At 39.7% G+C, this 19966-nt stretch overlaps 1 protein-coding gene across 1 annotated transcript in view; it reads right to left on the reverse strand.

The window, feature by feature from the left end:
- UNC5B (unc-5 netrin receptor B) overlaps window positions 1–17224 on the reverse strand; it is a 69169-nt gene extending 51945 nt beyond the window's left edge. Inside the window, exons 1-3 of the mRNA XM_029285748.1 lie at window positions 17141–17224; window positions 14493–14568; window positions 10029–10250 (exon numbers count right to left, since the gene is read on the reverse strand). Coding sequence (XP_029141581.1) covers window positions 10029–10250; window positions 14493–14568; window positions 17141–17224 — 382 coding nt within the window. The remainder of the gene's footprint in view (window positions 1–10028; window positions 10251–14492; window positions 14569–17140) is intronic.
- Window positions 17225–19966: the final 2742 nt, after the last annotated feature.

Consider the following 19966-nt stretch of genomic DNA (forward strand, 5'->3'; position numbering starts at 1 on the left):
CCCCTGGTCACGGCCGACAACTGGTCTTCCAGCGTCAGCCGCGAATCCAGGAGGACCCCCAGATTGCGTACCCTCTCCGAGGGGGCCAAAATTTCGCCCCCTATAGTCAGCGATGGGGTCAGCTGACTATGCCGAGGCGCCGGCAGCCACAGCCACTCGGTCTTGGAAGGGTTGAGCCTGAGTCTGTTCCTCCCCATCCGACTTCACTTGTTTGCCGGTCCACGGATCAGGGACTGGGGATCCTTGCTCTAGATTATGCTCTTCTCTCTGAGCTAGGGGTCCTAACTCAGAGAGAGGAGCATAAGGATACTGGATAATTGGACTTTGGTTACACTTGTGGTATAATGACTAGAATGTGCCCCAACCGACTGGCATTGTCTTAATGAGTAGCAGAAAATGGTGCATGTTGGTAGATTTATCTGTAATTATAGTACTCTAGTCTGTACAATGTCTATCTTATTAAAACATGTTATGACAAGGCCTTGATTGACCAAAGCCCTGATAATTGGTGGTGGTCAATATTTATAGGTGATGACCATAGCAGATATAAGAATGAAAATTGGAGTGGAAGAGGAACATATGGTAAAGTGTATGGATGTGCGTATATTGTATATCTGTGAAATTAAGAAGAATTAGAACAGTGTAATAGATGTGAATAAAAATGGTCTGAACTTTGGAGTGTAGCAGATGAATACATGCAGGGAATGAAGATACTGGTTTAATTATGAATGAACTGCTGAAATATATGGCAAAATTTCTGAATTATTGTCCCTTAGATCATAGTGAGTGAATATGAAAACAGGAATCCATAAGTTGGTGACAGCTGCATGTTGTACACCAGTGAATAGTGATAATGGAACAACCAAAGATGGCCTTTGAGAAAAAAATCTAAATGGAAAAACATTTTATTAAGTGACATGAATGTATGGATGGAATAAGATGGGACAGTAAAAATAAAGTGAATAGATCAGTGTTTCTCTGCTTCAGCGACTTTGGGATGTGTGGACTTCAGCTCCCAGAATTCCCCAGCCAGCATGGCTGATTGGGGGATTCTGGGAGTTGTTCCACACATCTTAAAGTTGCTGAGGTTGAGAAACACTGGAATACCATTTGGAGACACAAGAATGAATGAGAGAATGACTGTGAGTTTCCAGGTTTCCTGATTTCAAGTTTATGGTTTAAACCAAAGTCTAGTCATGGATACACACGATAAAGGAATAAATCTAAAAGTATCACTGATATGATGATGATGAAGAAAGCATCAATGAAAGATACTATGCAATGAGATACTAGATAATGTGGGAGATATAATTTCTTAGCAGAGTCAAAATGGATCGAGGGGAAAAAAATGGAAGAAAAGAAGTGAAATAAAGAAGAGAAAACTTGGAAAAATTGCAAGAAGATGAAGTATGAGTCCTACATTAGAAACAATAGAAAAAAATAATCTTTCAGGAGAGTTAATAGAATTTCTACTCTATTTATAAGGAAAGAAGGAAAAAAGATGTGGAAGCTATGTGGAATTGAATGTTGAGAACTACTGCTACAAAAATGTAGAAAAGGAGCAAGGGATGATTAAGATTGTTAAGAGTATGAGAAAATGCAGAATGATTTTGATGGGAATAAGCAATTGCTTTGGAAGTTGTTGCAATAAGCTATGCCAAGTTCCTCCAGCAGAATGAGTGCAATTAAAAATAAAAGTAATGAAATGCTCCAATTATCCCAAGACTGTGGCTAGATTTGGTGTAAGAATTTACTTAAGGCATTTGTTGACAGAAGTTTCTTAAAACTGGTCTTGAATAATAATCCAGTTTTCAAAAGGCATTTTTACTGCCTTTGAAATTGGAGAGAACTCTGGTTTCAAGAATTTCCAACTCTATTATTTTATTATTGTGATTGTCAAATAGGTATTTAAACCAATCCCTATCAGAATATTTCAGAGCTGCCCCTCTTAAAACAAACAAACAAACAAACAATTGGGACCACTACAGATTCCAGCATGCTAAAATTGCCAGGAAAATGTGGAATTAACTCCGATATGGACTCCATTATTCTATTTCAGTCTGTATAAGAATATAAAAGCTTTCCTGGACCATATCAAAAGGCCATTTAGTTCAGCATCCTGTTCCTAACAATAAACAATCAAATGCATCTGGGAAGCATACAAGCAAGGCATAAAAACAAAACAGAACAAAAAAAAGTAGCTTTGTAACTAAATCTGTCCTACACAGATGTGCCAGGTGGTAGATTAAAATTAAAATTTTACAAACAAAACCTGTTCAACTACTGCACTCCTTGATTTATTTTTAGGGAGGATCAAGCAATGATTTCTCAAGGCAAGGACCATCTGCAGACTCTATAACCTAAAGAGGGTTTGAACTGGTATGAGTTAATTATGTATTAGTTTGTTAAAATAAGTTGTGGTCCACCTCTTGAGCAACTGTAGGCAACTTTGAAGAGGTCTCCAAGAAGACAAGATTCATTGAAGTTTAAGGGAAATAGGACATCTAACTTCATGGTTATATTAATCAGTTATTTACTTTTAGAGTTAGTTACTTCACTAACTCTACTTAGTTCCATCAACAGAAGGTTGCTTGAGTCTAGCTTTAAAATCCATAACAGCATTAAAGACATAAAACTAGCTTTCAGGTCAGATTCTTAGGACTCTTTTATCTTTCGCCCAGAAATAATTGACTATGCATCCCTCTTCTTTGTTTCTGTGNTATAGTTTCAGCCTTGTTTGAAATTGTAAAATAGGACATATAGACAACTCGTCTCTCTGTAACATTACTTAGCATTGCATCTAAAAGTCAAACAGAACTGGTTTGGGTCATGGAATCCTTTATGTAACATGTCAATAGATCATACACATAGATTTTACCTCTATTTGTCAGGTGGAAGGGACCAGGACCAAATGTTAAACTGCAGTTCAAAAAGGATTTATTGCTCAAACCTATAGAGAAGAATCTAGTCAACTAAAGTTCAGTACTAAATTGGTGTCAGATAAGGGTAAATGGAATTCCAGAGGAATTGGATTTAGATTATTTGTGGGAACATAATGATTCTAGACCAGACATGTCAATCACAAGGCCCGGGGGCCGGATGCGGCCCGCGAAGTGGTTTCATGTGGCCCGGGAAGCCATCCTGGAAACAGTGAGGGAACGGCCCCAGCTGCCTTGGCCCTGGCCGGCCAGGAGCCAATGTACAATTTTGTGGTGGCCATCTATGCTGAAACGCATTCAGTCTTAGCTCCACAAGGCTGTCTAGAAACAGCGAGGAACCAGCCCCTGCCGTATCGGCCCCGCCCCCTGGGTGCATGCTGGGGAGGTGTCACACTTTGTGAGGAATGAAGAAATGGACCATGCCTTGGCGCTTGCCCCGGTCCCACCCCCTTCGCCAGAGACCCTCAGATCTGTCCCACTCCTGCCCAGGCCCCCACGATGCGAACGATGTAGAGCTGGCCATGCCCACCCGGTAGGCCACACCCACTCCATCCACGCCCACCTGGTAGGCCACGCCCACTCTGGCCACACCCACCCGGCCCCCCGAGGGTAACCGCAATGCTGATGCGGCCCTCAATGAAATTGAGTTTGACACCCCTGCTCTAGACTGATGACTTGTTTAACACCACCTTCACAGCTCTGCCAGCTCTTCTCCTACTCTACCACTTATATCATATGTGTCCAGAATTTATTCCATAATTCACAGGGAGAAAGGAAACAAGGCCCCAATCACAGTTCATTTGGCAGATTCAAAGTCACCTGCTGGATGCCTTGCCCAATGTTATATCTGCTTTTCATTTTATTACTCATACATTTTATTACTGTATTTACTGTATTTGCCATAATTACCCCGTTTTTATTTCACTGTGTATGTATGCATGTATTTGTTCTTTGGTGACATGAGAAAGGGAGAGAAAAACCTTAAAACAGAAGCTTTGTTTTATTATCAATGTAATATCTAGTGGGTTGAATATCCCCTACTTTTGCAAGGCAAAATATTTGTCTCTAGTGAAAATGAGGCAAGGAAATATTTTGAAAATTGGAAATGAGTGTCAGTGCAAGTTTAAAAAAAGAAAAGTTCAACTTAGCTTAAAGTACTAGAAGTCATCAGATTATCTTTCTTCTTTTAAAAAATGTTATTGATGGGAAGCAAATACAGATGGTCCTCATTTAGTGCCTGTATTTGGTTCCAGTGAAATGGTTGCTAAAGAGAGAGAGGGGGAGGGAGGAAGGAAGGATTGATTGCTGGTTGCTACTATTTCATTCACATAAATTTATTTTATACAATGTCTTGTGCCAGACCTATTTCCTGCTTTTTTCCCCTTCCTCACAGGGCAAAGTGATTGCTTAAACAAGGTCTTTCTTCCTGAGATGCTTGTCCCCACAGAGTGTGTTTCTAAAAAAGTGCTAAGGGCAACAAACTCAACTTGGTAACCTCAATTAATTGATTAGAAGGCTTCCACTCTGGGAGTCGCTGCCTGAAATCAACTAGACCAGGGTGGCTGAGGAATTCTGGGAGTTGAAGTCCACAAGTCATAAAAGGGCCAAGTTTGAAGACCCCTGAACTAGACATTAATCAGCTTCACACTGAATGCTTTCCTCCAAGCATTGGCCACAAAGTTACTTTTTCATTTTGGCTGTACTTGTGAATGGTCACTATCTGAAGCAGTCAGCAAACAATGCTGACCCAGAGCCATCTTCCTACATCTCCCACCCCAAGTTCTACATAAGAAGAGTCTTTTTGATTAAGGCCTACTTTAGCCTTCTGTCCCAAAGAAACAAATAATGACTACTGGAAACTCGCAAGTGGTGCGTGAATGCACACTCCGGAAGTGATCCTGCCATCAACGTGAAGGCAATTGCTGTTTTGTAAGCAATGATAATAAAGTGTGAATAAACTGAAAGTTGGAAAGTAGGTGATCTATACATAAATAAATTAATGATCTAATTACCTTTGGTGCAATTCAACTTATTAGGTAGCAATTTTTAAAAATGAAAGTGAATGCTGTAATGATAATATACTATATAAAATGTCAGGAGGATACAAGGACCTCTGAACTGGTGGCACATAGGCAAAATATGTTTGTTTGAAAGTTAATCTCTAGATCAGTGGCCCCCAACCCTTTGGGCACCAGGGACCGGTTCCATGCAGAGAGAGTTTCCGCAGACTGGAGGGGGCATGGTTTCATGTGTTGCCTGCATCCCATGGATGGGACTTCACTTATTTGCTGGTCCACGGATCAGGGACTGGGGATCCTTGCTCTAGATTATGCTCCTCTCTCTGAGCTAGGGGTCCTAACTCAGAGAGAGGAGCATAAGGATACTGGATAATTGGACTTTGGTTACACTTGTGGTATAATGACTAGAATGTGCCCCAACCGACTGGCATTGTCTTAATGAGTAGCAGAAAATGGTGCATGTTGGTAGATTTATCTGTAATTATAGTACTCTAGTCTGTACAATGTCTATCTTATTAAAACGTGTTATGACAAGGCCTTGATTGACCAAAGCACTGATAGTTGGTGGTGGTCAATATTTATAGGTGATGACCATAGCAGATACAAGAATGAAAATTGGAGTGGAAGAGGAACATACGGTAAAGTGTATGGATGTGCGTATATTGTATATGTGTGAAATTAAGAAGAATTAGAATAGTGTAATAGATGTGAATAAAAATGGTCTGAACTTTGGAGTGTAGCAGATGAATACATGCAGGGAATGAAGATAATGGTTTAATTATGAATGAACTGCTGAAATATATGGCAAAGTTTCTGAATTATTGTCCCTTAGATCATAGTGAGTGAATATGAAAACAGGAATCCATAAGTTGGTGACAGCTGCATGTTGTACACCAGTGAATAGTGATAATGGAACAACCAAAGATGGCCTTTGAGAAAAAAATCTAAATGGAAAAACATTTTATTAAGTGCAATGAATGTATGGATGGAATAAGATGGGACAGTAAAAAGAAAGTGAATAGATCAGTGTTTCTCTGCTTCAGCGACTTTGGGATGTGTGGACTTCAGCTCCCAGAATTCCCCAGCCACCATGGCTGATTGGGGGATTCTGGGAGTTATTCCACACATCTTAAAGTTGCTGAGGTTGAGAAACACTGGAATACCATTTGGAGACACAAGAATGAACGAGAGAATGACTGTTTGTGAGTTTCCAGGTTTCCTGATTTCAAGTTTATGGTTTAAACCAAAGTCTAGTCATGGATACACACGATAAAGGAATAAATCTAAAAGTATCACTGATATGATGACGATGAAGAAAGCATCAATGAAAGATACTACGCAATGAGATACTAGGTAATGTGGGGGATATCATTTCTTAGCAGAGTCAAAATGGATCGTGGGGAAAAAATGGAAGAAAAGAAGTGAAATAAAGAAGAGAAAACTTGGAAAAATTGCAAGAAGATGAAGTATGAGTCCTACATTAGAAACAATAGAAAAAAATAATCTTTCAGGAGAGTTAATAGAATTTCTACTCTATTTATAAGGAAAGAAGGAAAAAAGATGTGGAAGCTATGTGGAATTGAATGTTGAGAACTACTGCTACAAAAATGTAGAAAAGGAGCAAGGGACGATTAAGATTGTTAAGAGTATGAGAAAATGCAGAATGATTTTGATGGAAATAAGCAATTGCTTTGTAAGTTGTTGCAATAAGCTATGCCAAGTTCCTCCAGCAGAATGAGTGCAATTAAAAATAAAAGTAATGAAATGCTCCAATTATCCCAAGACTGTGGCTAGATTTGGTGTAAGAATTTACTTAAGGCATTTGTTGACAGAAGTTTCTTAAAACTGGTCTTGAATAATAATCCAGTTTTCAAAAGGCATTTTTACTGCCTTTGAAATTGGAGAGAACTCTGGTTTCAAGAATTTCCAACTCTATTATTTTATTATTGTGATTGTCAAATAGGTATTTAAACCAATCCCTATCAGAATATTTCAGAGCTGCCCCTCTTAAAACAAACAAACAAACAATTGGGACCACTACAGATTCCAGCATGCTAAAATTGCCAGGAAAATGTGGAATTAACTACGATATGGACTCCATTATTCTATTTCAGTCTGTATAAGAATATAAAAGCTTTCCTGGACCATATCAAAAGGCCATTTAGTTCAGCATCCTGTTCCTAACAATAAACAATCAAATGCATCTGGGAAGCATACAAGCAAGGCATAAAAACAAAACAGAACAAAAAAAGTAGCTTTGTAACTAAATCTGTCCTACACAGATGTGCCAGGTGGTAGATTAAAATTAAAATTTTACAAACAAAACCTGTTCAACTACTGCACTCCTTGATTTATTTTTAGGGAGGATCAAGCAATGATTTCTCAAGGCAAGGACCATCTGCAGACTCTATAACCTAAAGAGGGTTTGAACTGGTATGAGTTAATTATGTATTAGTTTGTTAAAATAAGTTGTGGTCCACCTCTTGAGCAACTGTAGGCAACTTTGAAGAGGTCTCCAAGAAGACAAGATTCATTGAAGTTTAAGGGAAATAGGACATCTAACTTCATGGTTACATTAATCAGTTATTTACTTTTAGAGTTAGTTACTTCACTAACTCTACTTAGTTCCATCAACAGAAGGTTGCTTGAGTCTAGCTTTAAAATCCATAACAGCATTAAAGACATAAAACTAGCTTTCAGGTCAGATTCTTAGGACTCTTTTATCTTTCGCCCAGAAATAATTGACTATGCATCCCTCTTCTTTGTTTCTGTGCTCTTAGCAAATGTTTTATCTATGAAAGAATTTTATCTTCCTCACTCCAAGAAATGTTTTCTTAACAGCCTCGTGTTAAGGACTTTGTTGGAAAGTGTTACTGAAGTAGCTGTGTACAATGATGTTAGTGCAATTAGTATGAACTGTTATTCAGACAATATAATATTGAAATCACAAATCTGTGTAATTTATTTTGCATTGTGCTACAAATTAACATCTCCAAAATACATATTGATGAAAACTTGTCTACTATTAGGATTATACAGTACACTTCTCCAATTTTGCAATGTAGCGCAGGGATTTAAGACTGGATTTTAAAATGTGGGTATTAAAAATTAAGGATGAACCATATTTAGAAATGCATCCTTTGAAATAAAATACACTCAAAAATGGATATTTTTTTGTGAGGAATTATGTCCAAAATGGGGAAGGTTAATGCCCTTCATTCAATGACACGCTTAGTATCTTTGACACTCTCTCCTGCTTCTCTATTGCTGTGAGCCAGTTTGGTGTAATGGTTAAGGCACCAGACTGGAAACCCAGAGACTCTGAGTTCTAGTCCCACCTTGGGCACAAAGCCAGCTGGTAATTGGGGACAGTTACTTTCTCTTGGCCCTAAGAAGAAGACAATGGCCAACCACTTTAAAAAATGCTCTGCAGGGGGAAGTTGCTAGGAGTCAAAATTGACTTGAAGACACGCTGTTTTTTGTTGCTGCTGTGGTACTGAACATAAAACAGCTGACTGGCACACTGGCAGCAATCTGACTCCATATTTGCAGCTAGCCTCCTTGTTTTAACAGCACACATACACCCCTATTGTCTGCACTTAGGATAGATTGCTTCCCTCCTTCGAATGCCACTGACTGCATTAGAATAGCCTCTTCCTAATTCTTGCCTTTCAGAGGCATCAGACTAATGTAAAAACACCCTTCACTTGAGCTCTGCACCTGGTGACTGCATCTTTGCAGTTTTCTTGGCAGGTTTCAGAAAGTGATTTGCCACTGTGACTTCTCAGTCTTGGCAACAGTCCTGGAGTTTCCAGGTAATCACCCAAGTATTAGAGTTGACCCTGCTTAGCTTCCAGGATCAGACTTGTTTGCTCTTAGATACTATGGCAGGGGTCTTCAAACTTGGCCCTTTTATGACTTGTGGACTTCAGCTCCCAGAATTCCCCGGCCAGCGTGCCTGTCTGAGGAATTCTGGGAGTTGAAGTCCACAAGTCATAAAAGAGCCAAGTTTGAAGACCCCTGAACTAGGGTAATTGTAACAGCAAGATGGAGGAAGCTGTATTAAAGGAATACTAAACCAAGAATTATATTTGGTCCTATGGCTTCTACTTCTCACTTATATTAATAAAGCCACCACCCCAATTTGCACTCTTGTTATCAATTCTTCATTTGGGATTAATTCTTTCAGGTAACAGAAGTAGATTTAACATACAGGTAGTCCTCATTTAGTGACTGCCTCGTACAGCAACAGTTGTAAAAGTAACTCTGTTACCTTTCCTTGCATATATAACCTTCACTGGTCTGTAAAGCAAAGGAAAGCTGAAGTAAGATTGTAAACACAGTTGTGGTATCATGTAGCAACCACTTAACAAATGAGTCTCGACTGGGGTTGCTAAATGAGATTATCTATCTATCTACCTCCATCCATCCATCCACCCATCCATCCATCTTCCATCTAACTTGTCACAATTATGTAAGTCTATCATAATAGAAACCTGGTTTGGGTGGGGTTTTTTCCACGTTTGTGATTTTATTTATTTATTTATTTATTTAAAAGAAAAACAAGGAAAACTGGATCAAGAATAGACTGATCTGTTTCATCTCAACATATAGCTGCTGTACCAGATTCTGCACTTTCTATGTTTGAACAAATAATTCAGGCATCCTTTTGTCCTTCAAGGAAGATTTGCAAAATGCAGAGGATTCTGTTAAGGATCCTAAGATACATGTTCACGGTAGGCTAAAGAATGAATTGAGAATCTTCTCCAGAATATACCCAATTTCCCAACAGTGTACAGAGGTTTAGCTATTTTTCAGAGCATCATTGCTGTTCCTTTCTTTGAAGAACATCTCACTAACTTTCCTAGGAGCTTAATCTGAAACATCACCCCTCCATCACAAAGTTCTTATCTTCCATCAGTCTTATAGGACAAGATGCAGACATCTTTAGACTCTTTGTCCACTTTAATTCTCTACTGCCAAAGAAGGCAAGTCCAGAAATCTTGAAAAGAGAGCGGGAGGTGGAAATAAAAAAAATCAAAAAGAATATAAGAAATGGACTAATTTTTACCAGTGACTTCATCCAGACTCTCTGTTGTGAGATGATCATTCTGATTCACCCATTCTCCATTGCACTTGAAGTAGATCTGAGTGGCTGGGTTGGCTCTGCAGGTCAGCTCCACGGGCTTGTTCTTCACTATGTAGGCATCTTGTGGTTCCAAGAGGAAATTGGGGAGGGACTCTGCAGGTGCTGATGGGAAGGAATCTGGCAGTACATCTCCATACTCAATCCCTGTAAGAAAAGGGGAAAAAGAAAGACTCTTCTAGTTGCGTCTAATAGTAATCTAACTTCATATTCAGCTATTGGTTCACCATTTTAAAGCAGTGTTTCTCAACCTCCGCATGCTCAGGCTCAGTGGACTTCAACTCCCAGAATTCCACCATTCTGGAGTCCACCCAGCTTAAATTTGTAGAGGTTGAGAAACCCAGCTTTAAAAGATGACTCCAGACAGTAAAAAAGGTTTTCTGTCTCTTGCTGTCTCCAGTTTGAAATTTAATATTGTTCATGCCTTTTGCCTAATTTACACCAAGAACTAATGGTAAACCAGTCCTACATGAAGAAGCAAAAGCGAAGGAGAAAGGAGAACACTGCGTTCTCACATATTTTTTTTGCTATTAGCAGACAAACCCTACTTTTATTAGACTGAAATCATTCTGGTTGGTCACTTTTTTTGCCGTAGACATCAAAATTTAAGTTATGACTAAAGAAATATTCCTAATAGATCTGCAAATGAAAAAGTGCTATAGCCAAACTTTATAAATATATAAGCTTTATAGAGCAAAATTCTTGCTCAGAAATAAATTCAATAGATCTTAGTAAATCATAGTTACTCAAAGACAGAACTTGATAACATCAAAAGATTTACATATGGCTTCAGACATTGCTCAGTTTTTTCTCTCTCTCCTCTATCAACAGCAAGGGTAAATCACTCTAAAGTGCTCTGAATATTCTAAAGCACTCTGCAGATGTTAAATATCATTCTGACTCCCAAGTGTGGATAGACTTACTGTGCTACAAGTAGGAGATAACAGTGGCATGATAAAGTGAAGTCAGATCCTCAGGTCTTGGAGTCACAGACTATCTAGGATAGGAAGCTTTATTCCCAGCATTGAGTTTTGAAGATAAAAATACGTTCAGGCTCTTAGGGAAAACAGGACCTCCTTATTCCATACATTCTGATCTCAAGAGAAAGGCAGCAGTTATGATACAACTGGCAAATAATCCAGGGGAGATTTCTCCTATGATTCAGTAGTTAAAGATGCTGAGCTTGTCAGCTGGAAAGCTGACAGCCCAGGTTCAAGACCTGAGTGCCACATGATGGGGTGAGCTCCCTTTACTTGCCCCACCTAGCAGTTCAAAAGCATGCAAATGCAAGTAGGTAAATAGGAACCACTTCAATGGGAAGGTGTATTCCATGCACCTCGCTGTATACCCATATTGTCCTAAAGTGTCTTTGAACAATGCTGGCTCCTTTGCTTAAGAAATGGAGATCAGCACTCCCTCCCCTCCAGAGTCAGACATGATGGACGGGGAAACATTTACCTTTAATAGTCCTAAAGCATAGAAAATCTTCTCAAATGAAACAAAAGTCAGATCAAAAACAAGTACTTCATATCCATAGTCTATTAGGCAACACTGTTTTGACTAGAATTACAACTATTTGGAGATTTCCCCTTCCTCCTTAAATGAGCATGGATGTGATCAATTATCAGTTATCTGGGCTGATAATGCAAGTTACCAACGTCTGTGCTGTTTGAGGATCATGGGAGTTGTAGACTCATAAAACTAGAGGGCCAGATTTTGGAAGACTCCTTTAGCCATCTGGAGTATGGGTGAAAGTAAAATAGTTATGCTTTTGGGTACTTTTTCATCATGACATTCAAACATTGGATGCATCAAGAATCTCCTTTTTTACCTGACAATCAGATTCTAGGAGGGGGTGAGACTCACAATCAACAAGAACTATTGGGCATGCTTTTGTTACATTGATTTTGAAAAAAAGCATTGAATGATAATTGTGGTCTACATTTAGAGAGTTGGGAGGCAGACATACATTATACTATTACAAATGTAGATCTGGAGTTAAACCTTGAGTTAAAGGTTGGTCTTGCATCCTAAAAATGAATGGAAGGCATCGAATTGGTACCTGGAAATTAAAAGAATGCAGGATACATTTTGCTTCCCACTCAAAAGCTGAATAAATCACCTTCCTTAGCCATATCTCAAATTATGACTGTTGAGGAGGTCCATAAAAGAAGAAGGTTAAATCGTTGAGATTCTTGAAACACGTAATGGCCAACAATTTATTTTTTAAAAAATAACAGGACTCAAGAGGCCATCATGATGAAAAAACGTAATGCACTTTTCTTACAAGGTCTTGGCAAAAACCCTTAGCCTGCTTCTAGTAAGGCAGCAATAGAACCATAGGAAATCATCAGAGAAGCTTGTCACTGCTGGCCACAATTCAGGATAGCTTTTTCTTGGAGTCTTCAGGAAGCACAATGGAGCAGACCCAAAGCAGCCCGAGATGCCTCCTGAGCAAATCTCTCTCTCCCTCTCTCAGAAATGTATACATGCAGCCATTTAAAATCCATTTAGGAAAATTGACTTTCCATTTCCATTTTAACACAGCACTAGGGAAAGCAGTAGGACATTTGTCATAATCCATTAACTGCTCTTTTGGAAACAGCAAATTAAACTCCAAACTAATCTCTGTGCGTGTGTTTGCGTGCACGCACGCATGTACTCCTTAGTTTCTCTGCTCTCTATTGCTGCCAGGTGTCCCCCCTCCCCCTTAATTTCATTTCCAGCTCTATAATTTTCTCCGAACCTTACAATTATACGGGGGGGGGGCTGGTAATTGAGGCACACAATGCCCTCCCAGTGTGCCCTTGTGAAGCTGCTGCACAACAATAGCCCCGAGTTGGTAAGAATGGAATGGTAAGAGCAAAAAGCTTAAATCCAGACAAGACAGTCTTATGATGAATGGGCTTTTCTGGAGCTAATTTGAAAATGCTTGCCCAAGATCATTATAAAGAATAAAATGCCCCCTTCAATGCAGGCCCCAGAGCTAATAGAGATAAAGTGATTGTTACTGTTTATTCTTCGAATTGGGCTATGGTTTGAATAGAAGCAAAATCATCATCATCATCATCATCAACTCAGTAGGGCAGTATTTTTCCCCTCTATTGTCTTTCAATCTCAGTTTGTAAAATTACAGTATCTTGTTATGTTCTCCAGTTGGTTTTCATCAATTCAGATGTCTCCAAAAGTTGCCACATCAGTAACCCTTGCCTTGCTACCCATAATAGTAATGGTGGTATATTATGCTCTAAGTGCCTACGAGTTTGAATTCTGAAACAAAACCAAATTTTGATCTCTGCATGTGATACCAGTAGCGTTTGCATATACAGCAGTGAAGTCAACTTTTCTATTTAAAAGTGGACAATTTTTGCAACTCTTGTCAATAGATTTAGTATTGTTTGAACGACTTTATTACAATTCCAGTATATTGATCCACAGTTTCATTCTTGATTTCCTATTAAATGCTTGGTGCAGTGCCAAAAAGATTCACTTAATATTTAGACATTTTGAACTCTTCGGGCTTAATGCTATGAATCTTGGAAAAGAATACTCTAGTTGGAACAAATATTTTATAGCAACTCCACCTTGAAACCAAGGTCTTCTGCTTGAATCAAAATAAATGAAGTAATGTGCTTGAGGTGGAAAAATTTTTGATTCTGGGCTTTACCAATTAGATAGATTTGATGTTATTGAAATGGCTAGTTTATATTATTTTGTAAAAGTAAGAAGTTGAGGTTTAAAGCTGATGCTCTATTGCAGTGATGGCGAAACTTTTAGAGACTGAGTGCCCAAACTGCAACCCAAAACCCACTTATGCATTGTCGAGTGTCGGTGGGCATGGCCCATTGGGTGGGCGTGGCCCATTGGGTGGGTGTGGCTGCGATGGTAATGGCAGACTGGGTGGGATTAAAAAGTTCAATCAATCAATTCCAACTTTGCAAGATCTTTTTTTTCCCCGCAAGAAGTTGAAATTGACTGATTGAACCTTTTTTTTTTTTTGTACCCAGCGGTGGAGGCCTAAAGTGAAAAGGTTTTATAAAGCCCAGCTGAAGGCCTAGGACTAGGGCGATGGCGCGCATGCCCACAGAGAGGGCTCTGAGTGCCGTCTCTGGCACCCGTGCCATAGGTTCGCCACCACTGCTCTATTGTGTCAAAGGAAGTCGGAAGTCAATCCCTTCCCCCCTTTTTTTCTCTCTTACCTCACTTCTCTACTCCCTTTTCCCTTCCCCACCTTTTCCACTATTTACTTTGTATTTTGATTGTATCATATATTATAAACTAATAAAACTTTGTACAGAGAAAAAAAAACAATTACTAAAATAAATGAAATAAGCATCTGTGATGTTAATTTGGTCAAACAGAGTAAGAATACAGAAGTCAAACACCCACAAACACCCACCCACACCCACACGGACAAAATCCTTCCTTTTAATTTTTTGTTCACTTTATGTAGTACTACCTTCCTCTGGGTCAAGGGTTGGCAACTATGATAACTTTATGACCTGTTGACTTCAACTCTCAGAATTTCTGAGCCAGCACAGCTGGCTCATGAATTCTGTGAGTTGAAGTCCACAGGTTATAAAGTTGCAATAGTTGTCTATCCCTGGTCTGGGCAATGTTCTCCTCCAGGAGAGAATGACGTGTAAAGGACATGGTGGCTTAGCAGTTAAGATGCTGGGCTTGGCAGTTTGAGACCCACGTCAATCTAGCAGTTTGAAAGTATGCAACTGCAAGTAGATAAATAGGTACCACTTCAATGGGAAGGCAATAATGTTCTGTGTACCTTGGCGAATAGTCATGCTGACCACATGACCACAGAAGCATTTTCAGACAATGCTGGTTCCCTTGGCTAGGAAACAGAGATGAGCACCAACCCCTAAATGGGACATGACTGGATAGGGGAAACCATTAACTATTTATAACATGTGAACCAACAACCCAGGAAAAACTGTGTTTCAATTATTCTGCACAAAAAATTGGGGAAGGTATACGATTATCTCCCTGACAGGGATTGCCACTGCTGCAATGATAGTGACAGAATAGCTGTTATCTGGCATTCTAAGTTCACCCTGTGAAATGGAACCCATTACACCAGGCGTGGAGAACCTTGGCTCTTTTATGACTTGTGGACTTCAACTCCCAGAATTCCTGAGCCAGTATGGCTGGCTCAGGAATTCTGGGAGTTGAAGTCCACAAGTCATAAAAGAGCCAAGTTTCCCTACCCCTGCATTACACTGTACATGGGGAAAAAGTTGGTTGAAATATTGTACTCTCAAGGTAAGCACTGAGCACTAGGGAGGCAAACTTCAACTCAACCCCAAAAGCTGGTAATACATACCCCTCTCTATCTACCATCTCCCTGACAGGAAGGCAGAAACACAGATAAGGCACATAAATATTGATTGCTCTCTCCACTGCCTCTCATTCATCTGCCTGTGGAAAAAAGGCATTTATGTTCCATGCTTGAGCTGCAGGCTGTTTTTATGACTTTGTTTTACAGCTTTAATGCCAGGATCATTTATAAAGCAGGTTTGTATATAAAGAATGTAAACATTAGAAATCCATTAGTCTCTTAAAGTGTGTCTGGCAAAATTCTCCCCCCCCCCAGTCACTTCCCTCCCACCTCCCATTTGGTAATCTTTATGTCCTCTCTCCAGCAGGGCCAGGAGGAATTTCAAAAGATTACAAGTACTTAAAGATATATTATCCTTGGCCACGGATGTTATACTGGCCTGAAGCTACCAATTACATTTTTTTTCATTGCTGTTTGCTTTACTTTATTTTTATTTTGCTGAAGTGTTTGTGTGTTTGCAAACCAAACTTCTGATTTGAAATCCAAGGAGTTGGAGCTCACCGCACAAAACTTTGCAGTCTGGAAGTGTGCCCTTCTTTGCTATGGAACGGACCTCTGGAGTAGAGTATTACTCATATTTCAGCTCATAGCAACTCCAGATGACACCTAGGCTATTGTTTAAAGATCTCGTAGAACTAAGAATACAGTAACAGAGTTGGGAAGGACCTTGGAAGTCTTCTAGTCCAGGGGTCCCCAATCCCCAGTCCGTGGACCAGTACCGGACCGCGGCATGCCAGCAACTGGTCTGCACAAACAAGCAAAGCCCCATCTGCAGGATGCAGGCAGCACACAAAACCACACCCCCTCCAGTCCATGGAAAAAACTCTCTCCACATAACCGGTCCCTGGTGTCCAAAAGGTTGGGGACCTCTGTTCTAATCCAACCCCTGCTCAAACAGGAGACCCTATATTTCAGGCAAATGGCTATCCAATCTCTTTTTAAAAACCTCCAGTGGTGGAATACCCACAATTTCGGGAGGCAAGCCATTCCACTGTTTAATATCTTTCTTATTTCTGAGCATCACATTCCACATGCATAATGCACATCCTTCATTTCAGAACAGTCTTCTTCAATCAACATTTCTAGTAGCCAGACTGGTCCCAGAGAACAAAATGCATAAACAGTGAGCTTGGAACTTCAAGAAGACCATGGCAATTGCTATTTTAGGCAGCGGCCCCTTATCTTATTTCCCACCATCCCATGGCGTAAGGCTTGCTAATATCAGCTTTATTCAATCCACGTTGTGCCTTCATTTTATTACACATTACTCTGAGTTGGGGTCAGCCAATAAAACTGAACAGGGGAGGTTGAGAAAATGTGCAACAGCATGATGGTATGTCCTTAGCTATTACAGGAAACCTAGTGATGCTTTTAGCTAAATATGCGTAAACCTCTAGTTCTCTACTAGCATGATGTCTTTGCTCACAATCAACACTCTGAGGAGAAGGTCCGAATCATCAGAACATTGAAGAAATGACAAAAGACTGAGTGTTGCACATTTGAAGGACAAAAATTCGAAGATAGTGATAGAAGTATTACTATTGACTGGGCACTGAAATGTCTCCTCCCGTATTATAAAACAAAATGAGGTCACAAGAATGAAAGAAACACAAGGTAAAAGAGATGCCCCTTTTCTTTGTGCTGTCTAATGTTTCAAATGCAGAAAGCTGCTGAGTGCCTTTACTTGTTCTTCATGGTGTTTATTCATTTTTGAAATATGATCTACCAATTTTGTCTTCTCCTGCTGGGAGACCAGCACGAAACCCATTAACTCATACAGCCATTGGGGCAACAAGGTGAGTTTTTCTTAAACACTTTGATCTCCAAGCCCTAACTTGCCTTCAAACGTTAAGAACTTACTCTGTGTTGACAGTACATGGCAGGAAGACAAATCTCACACATGCTTCCACAACATGTGACCGTAAAAAAGTTAGCATGAATAGTCCATTCACTTATTCAGCTTTATGGCAGGGGATCCACTTTTGCACAAGTTAATAAGCACATTCTTCTTTAATCTAAAGAAAATTGAAGCACCCTTAATGCTTCTTTGCTGATTATAATTGGGGCTATCTGGTCATACAAAGTTGAGAGGGTTTTAGAGAAGAGAAAATTACCAATGAGTCAAGGCTCATTTAGAGAAAATTGCATGCTTGCTGATTTTTACCCAAATTACTTTTCCCTCTTGGTGATCAGAATCCATCTCTAGCATTTCTGTTCATCCAAAAATTCACTTAGTGACTTCAGAGAAGAACCGGCACCTAACCTGACTCTAAGGCAGCAGTTCTCAACCTGTGGGTCGGGACCCCATTTGGGGTCGATCGACCATTTCACGGGGGTCGCCAAGCAAGGCTGTCCGCCATTTTTTTGGTCCATTTTTTCCCCCTTTTCTGGTGGGTGCCTTACCTCCCTTGGGCTGGGCCAGCTGGTGGTCGGCCTGCTCCGTCTCTGCCGCTTGCCTGCTACGCCTCTGCCGGCGCAGGGGGCGGAACCACGCATGTGCAGCGCTCCCGGGCAGGGAAAGTCCTCGACTTACGACCGGTTTAGTCCTCGACTTACGACCGGTTTAGTCCTCGACTTACGACCGGTTTAGTCCTCGACTTACGACCGGTTGGGGGTCGTGGCATTAAAAAGGTTGAGAACCACTGCTCTAAGGGCTTCTAAGATTTTCTTCTAGGATTCAGAATTTTTTGGAGATAACTATATATTTTTGAGCTTGTGTTTTAGAACCCTGTATCTCCACCTGGCCAATTCTAGGAATTTGAAAAATGAATTCAGTAAAGTTATAAATTGTACAGAGACTCAAACAAACACAGGGTGCATGTAGCTTTAATGGGAACTGCTTGCCTGGTGTCTGGGTAGGTTCCCAAAGTAGAAATTTATGTCCAGAATTAGACTGGTGAGGAAGCCACAATTCAAAACTCACTTTTCTTTTTATCTAAGTGTCCAATGAAAGAAAGGGGCAGACCAGTATCTGGTTCATCCATGTATGCATCTAAACAATTTTGCTGTTGTACTACGTGTTACTTGTTCAAAATGCAATTCCATCCTAAAGATCCCCACCTCATTTCTGTAACTTAATTTCTTTGCTGTACAGAAAGGAAAATGGGGATCAGGGAGGGAGGAAAGAGAGGAGGTCAGTAAAAACTTCTAAAAAAAAAATCCCAAAGTCTTGTCTACTAGGAATCTTATACCCTACAATTTTACAATGATGGGGTGTGAAGCTTGCTTCCTCTCAGTGCACCTTGGATAGTGCGACGGCGTGAACTAAATGAACTAGCACCTTCTGGCAGCCAGGCTACTCTGTAGATTTTCCTGGCTTTCAAAATACATGGTAATGAAAACAAAAACAAAAAATGGACCTTTTCAGGCCCAAATGACAAGAGAGATTGGGAATATTATTTGAATTTGCCAAATCAATGTCAAAACGAAAGCCAAATAGCTTGCTGAACATCCAGTCATAGGAAGACATATAAATGACTCCACAAAAATGTTGCCAGACTTTGAACTATCACAGCAGCAATGGACAATCCTGACTAGGTTTTGCATCTCACACGGCATCTGCTGGGACTCTGTATAAATGGAGCACAATATCCTCCCCTCAGTGTGACCGCAGAGTCCCACCTCAAACTGTAGGTCACATAGTGCCCAGCAGTAAGCTGAAGGCATATACCAGTCCAGTATCTGATTTTTTAAAATATAAATGATACTATGCTTCAAAGGTTAGATGGCCTAGAGACATTGGTATTTGAACACAGATCATTTTAATATTTATATTTTATTGTGTTTTATTAATCTAGATGAAATGTTACTATATATCACTAGTCCATATATGATATGCCATAAGTACATAAATAAATCCACAGGGATCAAAAAAAGAAAAGAAAAAAGAAAATAAAAAGAATATCCTGCCACCAGAGGCAATATGAAAATGAAGGCTTAAAAACTTAGTAATACCTTTAAGGACTCATCAGTAACTTCGGTGGGATTTTTCATAAAGAGTATGCCCAGGATCTTAAGCTGACAAAAGCAGTTGCAGAAGTCTTAATATTTTACACTTTTGAATTTCAATGTACACTTCACCACAATGGGCCTAGCTTAAAAACCCTTAAATAAAACATATAAAATGCTAGATGAATAATACGGTTGTGACAATGGGGGATTAAGACGAACTGCCGGAGCAAAGCACCTTATGTAAGTTGCAGAAAGAAGCAAATAATAATAATGATGATAACAGAGGATGCAGAGGGAAGGATATAAAAAAAATAAATTAAATTAAATTTAGATTAAAAGTAAATAAAAATCAAATCAGATAATAATAATAAAAATAATAAAGAAATTAAAAAGAAGATAAACAAAACCACTGGGTTTTTTTTTATGTTCCTATGATACTGGGATAATAGCTGCAAAAGTAGAGGTGAGTCCATATGGCAGATTTTTAATGTAAGGTATGGAAACAGTCTTTCATATCCTTCATTCCTAACTCCTTGGTTCATTACAGCCCGCCCGCCCA

The sequence above is a fragment of the Protobothrops mucrosquamatus genome, unplaced genomic scaffold, assembly GCF_001527695.2.
Source record: "Protobothrops mucrosquamatus isolate PMUCROS unplaced genomic scaffold, P.Mucros_1.0 scaffold2183, whole genome shotgun sequence".
NCBI classification, from domain to species: Eukaryota; Metazoa; Chordata; class Lepidosauria; order Squamata; family Viperidae; genus Protobothrops; species Protobothrops mucrosquamatus.